This window comes from Ambystoma mexicanum, chromosome 7p, assembly GCF_040938575.1.
Source record: "Ambystoma mexicanum isolate Mex_15411 chromosome 7p, UKY_AmexF1_1, whole genome shotgun sequence".
Taxonomy (NCBI): Eukaryota; Metazoa; Chordata; class Amphibia; order Caudata; family Ambystomatidae; genus Ambystoma; species Ambystoma mexicanum.
This window is the reverse complement of record NC_090939.1, coordinates 654590429-654602580: the sequence shown is the minus strand read 5'-3', so window position 1 is coordinate 654602580 and position 12152 is coordinate 654590429. Positions and strand designations below refer to the sequence as shown.

Below are 12152 nucleotides of genomic sequence, written 5' to 3'. Positions count from 1 at the left end.
TTCCCTTGAACAGACTCTGCATGAAATGAAGTCTAAAACACATCTCAAATGCCATTCAAGTATTTAGGAATACAATTCCCTTCAGGCCTTTAAATAACCAGAGGTCCCATCCGCACTACTATGATTAATAGGGTCCATGAGCACCTTTTAAAAATGGTTACTCATTAACCTAACTTGACATATCAGATTTTCTTTGCACCCAACGAAGACTAAGAATTGGCTTTACAAATCTTGCAACATCAGAAAAAAAGGTGGGCTGAATGTACTGAATTAGCAATTATACTGCTGATTATCGGAAGATCATTCCCTCTATCCCCCTCTGCCTCCAAATTGGCTTCAAATAAATAAAACATCGCATACATAGACTCCGATACAGGCTGGAGATGGGATGGAAAGAGCTGCTAATAAAATCAACCTCCAATACTTGACTCATGGAACTCTCTCAAGAACCTATTAATCATAGTGCTTGTTATTGTTTGAGATGAAAATCGTATATAAAAAAATGATGTATATCTTCTAATCCTACACTTTATCCGTTACATAAAAAAAATTACATAATTGTCCACAGAAGCCAGAACACATAACTGAATTCCACAGAACAAGATTGCCTGACTGTAGCTGCACAACGCTATAAACACAAACCATCTTGCCCTTTTGAAACATGACATGAAATAAATTAAAAGACAACAGGTCTGGTTTATTAAATGTGTAATTCTGATTATTTGTATTATTATTTATTTATTAATTTATTTGGTATTTATAATGCGTATATACAGCTAGTGGTGTACCAAGGCGCAACAAGACAAAAGAGGGAGGGGGAACAGGAATGAAGAATAAACAAAAAACAGTCCCTCTAGGCCTTTTGACATTCAGATTGTGGAAGTGCAGTAACAAGAAGTGCAGCGGGGGGGGGGTTGTGGGGATGGTTGGGCAGAGCGGAATGCACTTACGCTAAGGAGGGAAAGGAAGTGCAGGTTGGAGTGGAGAGCACACAAGTGCTGGGGGAGAGGGGGAAGAGGGCCCCAGGACTAGGCAAGTGCTAAGGGGGTGCCCGGTGGACAAGTGCCAGGGTAAGGCAGAGAGTGCAGGTTAGGGGTGTCGGGTGATCAGGGGAGACCAAGGTGTTGGGGTAAACTGGGCGACGAGGGCCTGGTGCCCTGTAAGAATCGGAAGGAACCAGGCAGCCAGTCAATGCAGGGGAGGTGGAGAGGGATGGAAGAAGAGAAAGGGAGGGTCTTCAGAAGCTTCCAGAACTTAAGGAGATCCAGCTCAAGTCTGAGAGGGGCATGGAAGGCCATTCCAGAGGGGGGCTCCTGTTGAGGTGAGCAATCTGCCCCCACTATCTACTTGGAGAAGCTTCTGATCTGCAGAGAGTTGGAGCTAGAAGACTGAAGGGCTCTAGCAGGGAGGTATTTAGGGGTAGAGAGTTTGATGTAGTGGGGTCCCAGGTCCCAGAAAGCCTTGTGCATGATGCACAGGGTCTGGAAATTGATCCTCACAGCAACCAGGAAGCCAGTGGAGAGATTTGAGGGCTGGGGAGATGCGGGCCCTGGGCTGGAGGCCAAGGATAAGTCTCACAGTCCTATTCTAGATTAGTTGCAGTGGGGCACAGGGAAGATTTAGGCAGGTTGAGGAAGAGGCTGTTGCAGTAGTCCAGTCTAGAGAGAACCAGGGCTCTGGAGACAGTGGGCCTCATTACGAGGTTGGAGGTAGCCATGGCGATATTAGCGCCATGGCTGCCTCCAAACTCGTTCTGATTCCGGCCTGGTGAATGGAGCAATTACCGGTCCATTCCAAGGTTGGTGGGACCGGTAATTCCCCATTCACCAGGGCCATTCCCCATTCCCATTTGAGGCCACATAGGGCAAATTGCGGTACCGTTATTAGCTCCAGAGTCCCTTTGCGGGTCCCGTCCTTAACGCTGATAAAACCAGGCGTTAAGGGAGGACCTGCAAAGGGAACTCATAGTAGGGCGGTACGGGATTACCGGCACCGGTGCCCTTACCAGTGCTGGTAATCCCTTACCGCCCACCTCGTAATGAGGCCCATTGAGTTTCTGAGAGAAGGCAAGGAAAGGTACAATGTCTCTGAGGAGATGCAGCTGAAATATTATTATCATGGTATTTATTCAGTGGAGGCCTAGCTTCTAGAAGCAACGGAGTGCTTTTAAGAGGTATACACCAATATAGATACATAGCAGAACTCTTTACAGAGGTGTACAACATTACAGATGCATAATGGAGCAGTTTTCAGTGGTGACAGAACAGATATACAGCGCGGGGTAGAATACAGGGGGCAGAGAGGAGGGGTTCAGCTGTATTGGATGGCTGCGAGAGGAAGGGTGGGCAGAGTCTATCGAGTCAGGTGGTGCGAGGGGCGATGTGATGGTCTATGTGTTGAGGAGGAGAAACTCCTTGAAGAGTTGGGTCTTGAGTTCTTTTCTTAAGAGAAGGCTTGTTTTCTGGTCCTTTCCTTTTTGCAGCAACAGATTTCAAGTCTGCACGTGTCCTGGCTTATTTTGGTGTGCTGTCCGCCGGAGATGTAGAGTTTCTCTGCGAGGTTCTGGGTGACTTGTGGGTGACTGCCTTATAGATGATGCAATAAGACTTGAAGGTGATTTGTGCGTGCAGTGGGAGCCAGTGAAGGTCGATGAGGGCCCAGGTGATGTGGTCGAATCTGCGTAGACCCTAGATGAGGCGTGCAGCCACGTGTAGGACACTTCTCAGGGGAACAAGGGAGGATGACGGGAGGACTTTGATGAGTGTATTGCCCTATCCAGGTGGGATAGGACGAGTGCTTTAATGGTGGATCTAAAGCTGTCTAGAGGGAGAGCTGATACCAAGCTGTCTGAATTTTCTTCGCTTTGTGTGTCTTGAAGGAGAGGTGTTTGTCGATCTGGAAACCATGGGACTTGGCGCAAGAGGTGAGCTTGAGTGTGAAGCCCTCGGAGTTCATGGTTGATAGCCAGGTCTGTATGTATGGGAGTTCGGTGTTGTTGGTGAAGAGTTGGATTTCTGTCTTGGAGGGGTTGAGCTTCAAGTATGCACTGGACATGCAAGAGTGGATCAACGAGAGGCAGGTTTTGAGCCTATTGTAGCCTTGATGGAGTCAAACTTGAGGTATAGCTGTGTGTCGTCGGCGTATTGGTGGATGATGTTCTTGTCAATTCCCTGTATAAAATCGGCACATCCTCTCTATGCTTGGACAGCCATATCTATTGGTTTTTCCAGTGCTTGTTATTGTAGCTTTGCAATTAAATTCCTGGTTCTTCCACTTTATTTGGTTTGTCAGCTTGCCAAGTTCCTGTTTGCTCTGCAACCTTAACTGTGATCTCCATTACCTGACCAGCACCTATAATACCAGTCTCATTTGCATACCCATGAAGCCCTGTTTGGATTGAACACTGCTGCTACATTCCTGTAAATCATGTTGTACTATCACACAGTGGATTACAACGGTTTGAGGTGAGAATTGAGTGGATAAACAGTTGTAACAAATAAACCTTGTCCCCCAAACGTTAGAATTCTTTCATTATTTTGCTGTCCAATGGTTGTTCAGTACCAGACCATGATGAGAAATATCACAAGCTACAGCAACAAATGTGAGGTGCGTCACAGCCCTCCACCAGACCTACAACAATTTGTCAAAACCATTGAACTCACTTGCAATAAATCAATGCACTCGTATAAAATGTGTTACAATAGAATGCAATACTTAATATATTATAAAAAAAAAATCATTGCATTACATGCAACACCTCAAAGTGGTAGTATGCAAAGAAAACCATGAACATCTTCCTTGGTGATATAACGCAGAGATTAATGCACTAAAATCCACTGTTTAGTGCTGCAAGTCAAAGATCAGGAAAAGCAAAACAATATCAGGGAAACTAAAACACATAAGTAAATAGTAGCATTATCAGTCATGTCCTACCATTCTGAAATGGCTCCCAAGAACATACTGCTTTATTTAAGATCCAATTGGCTAAATGAAAGGCGCACTCTGCATCCAAGAGCAGCTAATTGGTTTGCCCTGCTAAGCCTTGTTCTTATATTCTTAAATCACACAAAAAGTGTACTAAGCAGCATGAAAACAAAAGCAGCTCCTACAAGCCACATTAGACAGCTGTCCCCAATTTACACAGTTGCAGTAGCTTATGCAAAGTGACTGACACGACAGCAAAGCTTTCAACATTACCGACTTTCTCTTCATCACACAGAAATGTATTTGTAGCCAGGGCTTCACTATATATTGTTGCCACCGCTCTGGCAGAGAGCTCAAGCTATACGGTCCTCCCTCTCTAGCCAGACCTAATATGCACTTAGAATCTAAAAACTTATAGGCATCACAATTTACTGCTCATTATGTTAACTAGCTGTTGTGGCAGGAGCCAAGTTCAAACTGGCCTCTATTACATTTAAACTACTATGTTGAGGTGTTTCTCGCTCCTTGGCCAATAACACAGTTTGTGAAAGCACCAGAGAATCAATAAGCAAGCAATCCCATATAGGCCAAGCAGTCGAAGCTATGTTTTCTTTAAAAGCTGAACCCCTCGCTCAAAACTTTTTAATACGTTCTTTTCACACCACCTCTAATTTTGTGTTGTTCATAAGATATATAAATGCTGCTTTTTATACTGGAATTATTCTCGCTAACCTCCACAGCAGCACACAGATAATATAAAAAGCACAAACATGTTTTTAAAACATGAGTTTCAGTTATTTTTTGTTTGATGAATTTGAACACTGGGCAAGTGTTCACCTTCCCTGCTTTTAAAGAGCTCTTGGAAGTAATGCAAAATGTGTCATAATTAAAAAATGCAATACAAATAAAAAATGCAATACATATGATCTGCTTCTCCTCGATTATACTCCGAAGGGTATTCAATGTTTGTTCGATGCCGTCGGAAGTTATGCCACCGAAAATGGCCTTAAAATAAACACGAGCAAAACTAAAATATGGTCTTTCGAAAAGCAAAAAAAAACGCTGCTCTGCCTCTCATGGTACATTCATAAAGAGCGTATAGAAATTGTAAGGATTTACAAATACCTTGGAGTTTATCTAGATGATAACCTTACATGGAATCACCACTGGGACGCTAATGTACTCAATTGCCTGAGGAGCACTTACTCCATCAGTGCATTTATAGGTCGGCAGGTCAATTCAAACAATTCTATTGCTGTATAGGACGAAAATCGTTCCTTGCACGTTACATGGTGTTGAAGCATGGGGCGCTACCTTCCAGTCACAACTAAACAAACTTGAATAAAAAATATTAAGGATCTTGTTTAGAATGCCACGCAATCTGTCTATTGAATATCTTAGATTGGAATTCAAACGGAAAGGTATTGTCGCTGACTTCAATTACAGGATGGAAATGTATTACCCAAAAGTTTTTTTTTTTAATAATGCAACAATTATTGGAAGACATTTTTGAAGGCTATAAGAAATTTGATAACCCGGATCGTTTCTGCACCTTGAGTAACCTCATGCGAGTGAATGCGACCTGGCTATCTTGTTCTGACCAAGAATCATCTGGAACTAGCTCGGCAGCAATAACATCACGGTTGAAATGCTGTCTTCGCATGTATGGATACAAGACTGATCTTATACAGCTGGCGTCACATCTTACCAGTGGTCCCTTTATTCATTACCTTATGAATCGTGAGCATGTACCCAGCTACACAATAGCCTATCCGCAATATCTTCTGTTGAAGTTTAATATAACCCTTCGGCTTGCGATCCATGGGCCCAGAATTGGCCGTACCCGAGAAGATCGGATGTCTCGCTAATGTGGTCGTCACGAAACTGAATCTGTGAAAAATATCCTATATTGCGAGAGTCTAAATGAATTGAGAAACACATATGTGAAGTCCTATGACAATAAGATAAATTGTGGTGACTCAGCTTACATGTGGGAAGTGGTATTAGAGGGCAACAACATCAACTGTATATAACATGTGGTCAAACTTTATTCGAAATGTTTAGAAATATTTGAAATACTGTCATGAAGCATGCTTTTAACTTGTCTAAAACTATTTATCTTTGTAAGAATGTACTAGCCATTTTGCTTCAGTTTGTAATGTATACAATATTTATTTATGTATGTTTTTGTATATACAAAGCCGGTTCAGCTAAATGTATATTAAATAAAATGAATTGAAATTAATACATGAGTCCATTAATTTGTTTCGTATGTCTGCCTTGAGTGTTTTTGCTACCAATGGCCTCTTGCATACTAAACTTGCAGGCAGGGTTGCGGACAATCAATCGGCATGATTCAGAAAGTGCTTCTCACAGTGTCCCAGATCTTGCCCTTGCCCTACTTGTGTTTGCACTTCTTCCTCTGGTTTCGCCCTTTTCTTGGTGTTGTAGCACTGCAGCACAATGCTGTCTTATAACAGGGCAACCAAGACTGCAGCCGGAGTTATTACGAATGCAGCGGTGGTTCGTCCATAATGGGTGACCGGGCATCGACCCACCCATTTTTGACCAGCCGCCAAGCCAGCCTAGTGAAAACACTGAGCCTTCCCACAGCTTCAAAAAAATGTGTATGTGAATCTGTGCATGACTTCTTGTATAGGGGTGATTCTATGTTTGGGTGCACTCCTCAAAGAGTATATGTTGTGTGGGTGCATGTGTGAATGAGAGAGTGTATGTTATGAATGCGCGGGTGAAAGTTATCAATGCCGTTGATGTGAATTTGTTTGGATGCGTGAGTGAATGTGTATGAACGTGTTTGGTTGCATAGAAAATGCACTCCAAAATCATAGGCCCATTCACCAGCAGGGGGAGGGGATGCATTGTTTACTGGGCTTCAATGTTAAATCAAATATGGTATCATGTTTGCTTCAACCATGATGGCCAGTTAAAAAAGGCATGCTAGTAGCATAGAGCATAGCAAGACTGCGTCCAGCAGTGCAATCTAGTCTTGCCACATAACATTTATAATGTTTACGTGATACGCTTTATGTGGTTAGACTGGCCTACTTTGCTGTAGCCAGTCTAGTTATGTTTTCGCATTTTAAAGCAAACAATGTTTGCTTATCATATTTGCTTGCTTTAACCATGATGCCCAGTAATAAAATGCCATGCCAGAGTAGAAAATGTAACTAAATTAGCTTTAGCAATGCAGTCCAATCTAGCCACGTAACAACGCTTATGTTTGCATGATAGGTGCTGTTAAAAGGCTTGATTGGCCTTCATTGCTGCTGCTTGTCTGGTTAAGTTTTATTACTGTGGCATGGAATTATTTACTGGGCATTAAGGGTAAACTAAACATTATGAGGGTTATTACCTGGCTGGCTGGCCAACATTAGTGCAGCTAGTCTGAATATATTTTCTAATTGTGGCACAGCATTATTTTACTGTCCAATCTAAAAGGAGCATGTTTCTATATGGTCATTCTGGCATGTAGTTGTGCAGCCGTCATGGACATGTACAGGCACAGCAAGCTAATGTGGGCAAAGTCCACATGGAAATGTGTTGGGAAATGCTATGTGTGCTGTCGTTGAGTTGCATCTATTGGATTTATTCATTTTTTACCCTACAACACCAAATGTAAATTGTGTGACTTTTGACCCAATGTTTCGCAGAAAGTGTGTTGCAAAATGCACCAGTTTAACCCATTATTTTTGTATTTTTCTAGGCGGCAGAACCCACCCGCACCCTCCTTTGGTTGGTTTGGGCTTCCTTGCTGCGCTGGGTTGCTTGCGCATTTTCGTGGGAAATATATATGCCCCTCCAAGTAATAAGTCCCCAGCCGCCACTGTATGAATGTGAATGCAAAAATCAGTGCCTGTTAAAAATGATTTTCCAAATAAATAGTTGTCATTACTTTTCTTACTGTGAAATCGATAATTACTGTAGGGGCAAATGTCTGTGCAGTGGATAATGCTTGGTGTAGTAATTAACTGTCCTCTGTACCCCAGTGGCTAGTCACAATTGATTTGTATTGTCCATTTCTTGCTTGTAAGGCTTGAGCTTTGCTCTTTGTATTTTGTAGGACATTTCCCCTCTATTAACAAGATCCCTGAACACCTTGTGCATGACAATGAGAAGAATGGCATTCCTCGCTTATCTTCCTTTAGTAAACCGGAGATCCAAGAACGGTGAGTACACTCAAGAGCTTTGCTCTCTGTTGTCAATGATTGTGTGATTTCTCAGTCTTATAAAAAACTTTATGTGCCAGGCTCATCAAGCCTTTGATTTAGCTGCCACACTTTGCAGCCCGGTCAAACGCATGTGTGCATTCTGGGGAGTAGAATTGTTTTGAGGGTGACAGTGAAACATCATAAAATGTGCACCAGGACAAATTAGTCTCCCAATTAAGTAGGAAGGTCTTACAAAAACGTGTCAATGGGCTTCTGATTACTCCCCAATTCTGATGTTAGAATTGTTCTCTCGCCTGTGAGGGGGGAACCTCTTGATCCACAGAAGAGTGGAGGAACACTTTTGAGGGGGAAGAGCCCCTTGAACCCGGAAGAGTGGTCTACACCAGAAGGAGTGAAATCGACTCTTGGTGTGAACTCCATGAACAGAAGAGGGAGGAAGTGACAGAAAGATGGAGAGCCCCAAGAAGGGGAGGACGGGTTGACAGTAGACAAGAGGAGGAAGCATAAGTCTTGAGGGAGGCAGTGAGGGTCCCTAGAAGTGGGGGGAGGGGAGCGCTGCGTACCAGAGCAAACTAAGCAGGAGACAATCTGCTTGGAACTTTGTGCTATGCCATTCGTTTCCCCTTTTAATATAAGCTCTGATCCCAAGAGCTTTTAGGTTCCACCCATATTGAACCAATTCCCATCTGCCATTCATAGATCTTATGCTTGCTTTATAAAAATCCTTATTCCAGTGTCAGTATCTCTGCGTGCCCATGAAAACGTATACCATCTAAGCCACTCGCACATCGCAACAGAATAACCCTCCCTACAGACATCAAAGGGAACACTGCACCTTTACAATCAACTTACATATCACACTTTTGCCCAATAGGCAAGTCACGCCTCTGGACACAAAGGCTATGCGCGTGACACAGAGCACTTTAGAACAGACCCACAAACAGATCTCTGGTTCCTTCTGAGCTGCATATGCATCAAGACAAGGGCGAAGTTATCTCGTGTGATCCCTCTGTTCCCACTAAGCTAACTTACCCCCTTCTCTTTCAGATCAGAGTGGCTGGAGAAAATGCACATGGCAGTGGAGTGCCGTATAAATCACAGTAACATAACATACTGGTTGAATTTCCTTTCTAGCCAGGGCTATGTTTTAAGTAATTTGATAAAGAGCACCAGACTAGTAGGAGCATGAGATCTGAAATTATTAGTTGTTTTCAAGAATTAGAGAGAGGGAGGCTTTCCAGAGGATAAACTTAAATGAAAAACATGAACTAAAGCATAGCATTGAGGTTGGCTCATTCATAATGTAACCTTTGGGCCATAAACTCGGGAAGGGTCACTATCCCAAGTGATAATGACCTCTCCCGAGGTACATAAGGCTATTTGCACATAGTGATAGTCGCAGTCGGAGCAGGACATTTCGGCGCGGCCGTTTCGGCGTGAGACGATTTGGCGCGGCCGGTTCGGCGCGACAGCCCGCGCCGAACTGGCCGCACATAAATGTCCTGCGAGTTCTTCATGCAGGCCCCACAGCCACGCAGACTACACAGCTGGGCCCGCGAAGGTGGGGGCTGTGCTGCTCGGAGCAGTCTCGTGAGCCCGGCAGATCTAATCTGTCCTGTGCGCTGCACACCAGTGCACATCGCCTGCTGTTTAGGGAAACGTTGAGTGCAGTGCACTGAAATTGCGAGTTTCAACTTCATCCCACACTATTTAAAAATCAAACCGCTCTAGAACAGTTTCATTTTAAAACAGTGTGGGATGAAGTTGAAACTCACACTTTCAGTGCACTGCACTGAACGCTTCCCTAAACAGCAGGCGATGTGCACTGGTGTGCGGCGCGCCAAAACATCGCAGCGCCAAAACATCCAGTCGCCGAATTGGCCATGCCGAACTGGCCGAGGCGAATCGGCCCGCGCCGAACCGGCGGCGCCGATACAGGGTGAACCGAGTCGCAGTATATGTTTTTGGAGTTTTGCTGTTTAAGTAAAAACATTACTTTAACAGCGAGTAAATTATATCACAAAAAACTGATTTGATACATTAAGTGTGGTTTTATTTTGTATTGTTTAAATAACGAGGTCGACTTCAGAACTTAGGTATTTTAATTGCAAACCTGGTAAAACTGAAGTGGGTCTAACATGAGCAACAAGAGGTATTGATAGTGCCTGGAGCATTGTAATTGGTTAAGAGAAGGTCAATAACGATCTCCATGTGCTAATATAAAAAACATTTGTGACAATTCAGCATCTAATGATTCTGGTCTTTTGCTTCTTGTCCAAGATGTTTAAGGTATTGAGGAATCTGTATAGTGTCAGGCAGACATCCAATGACTCTACAAAGAACTGTACTGTGTGTAAAAGATCCCATTAATGACGTCTTCAACCATCTTTTCAGTTTAGAATAGCAAACTACATTCTATGATATTCATATTCAGACCGCAAAAAGAGCCCATGTGCGTTTTAGGTTAACAAGCAACTTTGTCAAGGCAGAATTTTGTGGCACAAGGCATCTTATCGTCCATGTTGAACACTATGAAAGAAACAGCATTCTAATAACCTAGTGAAACAGTAGAACATTCATTAAATTCCTAGTGCTGCAAATTGGTGCAAATTGACCACAGTCTTTAAATGCTATGACAAAGATACTGTTAAACTAATATGATGAAATACTGGCCAGTTTTCTTCCTTCCTAATAGTGCACATAAGAATCCATCTTTAGACATTTCTCTTATCAACAAAAAGAAATGGTATTGGTACAGATTCACTATCTCATGCATTTATAATTTAAATATACTTGCTCTATAAATGTGCAGGAATTAAATTATCTCAAAATAGAAAAATGCCTCCACTAGTCAAGTAATCCTGTGCATAAAACTTTTACTGGGACTTGATCCCTGCTTGCTCGTTTCTGTTCTTCTAGATATCTTCCTATAGTTAATCCTTCCATAGGGATGCTACACTACTCTTTGACTCCTCATCTCAAGAGTGACCATTTCGTGGTCCGATTGCCCTCTGTGTTTCGTAAATCAATAAACATACCGATGATGAGAACAAAAACAAAATGAAAGCAATGTTACAAGGTGACATCTGACCCTTCATGTTTTGAAAAAAGTCAAACTGGTGCACAAAACTCTTATGAATAGATATTGATTATTCATCACTGCTACTATTTCCTGTGGATCCCTCTTATTCAAGTAAGCTTTTTATCATATAATTCATGTATCTTAAAAAGACATTGCTTCTCAGAATTTGAATTTAAACCAGCGTTAAAAGCCTTCAGGGGAAAAATCCCATTGGCTTTACTGCAACTTAGATGTAATGCTTGGGCGTCAAAACCTGTAGCTATGCTGTTTATTCAATCATTGGGCGGCTCCTTGTGATAATATTTGGCCAATGGCTGTGACGTTGGCTTGCCTGATCACCCTGAGATGTTCAGAAAGTCTTCACGTTAAGCCTACACCAGACCATACTCTCCACATATGATGTGGGTTGGGACATTAGAAAATAGTTTCACCATTTATCAAGAAGTCGATCTTAAACCTTTTAGATTCATTATATCTAATTTCCAACAGCTTGTTCGTTGTATTTGTGTAAGTAGTATAATTTCATACACTTGAGATATCCCTTGGCACTTGTAAATGTGTCTTTTAGTAATACACTAGGACCCACCTTTTGGCCTGACCATCGTGGCTCGCTTCTATGTGATCTTCGGGAACTGGCCTACTTTGTCGTGTCTTCATCACCTCTGACTAATCTTTTCTTGAAGGGATTTTCAATGTTCTACCTTTCCCTGGATTTTCCCTCCTTCCCATGTTCTTTGGAAGAGCTTTCATATTCTGTTCCTTATTTACAAATATGAATTAAGGTTATGTGATGGTGTAGGCAATGTTGCTTGCTTGTCTTCCTAGTTATTCTAGTTATCCTGTCATCTTTTAAATCTTTTGTGGGAAAGGTTTGGACTACATTTGAATAGCAGAAGTGTCTGCTATGAAAAGTGTTTGACACACTCAGAGTTTATGAATTTAATTAAGATTTCCAT

The 12152-nt window shown here is 42.5% G+C and overlaps 1 protein-coding gene across 4 annotated transcripts in view; it reads left to right on the top strand.

The window, feature by feature from the left end:
* CHST10 (carbohydrate sulfotransferase 10) overlaps positions 1-12152 on the top strand; it is a 217843-nt gene that overhangs the window by 182791 nt on the left and 22900 nt on the right. For all 4 annotated transcript variants that reach the window (XM_069636701.1, XM_069636699.1, XM_069636700.1 and 1 more), the window contains one exon: positions 8006-8111. In XM_069636701.1, coding sequence (XP_069492802.1) covers positions 8006-8111 — 106 coding nt within the window. The remainder of the gene's footprint in view (positions 1-8005; positions 8112-12152) is intronic.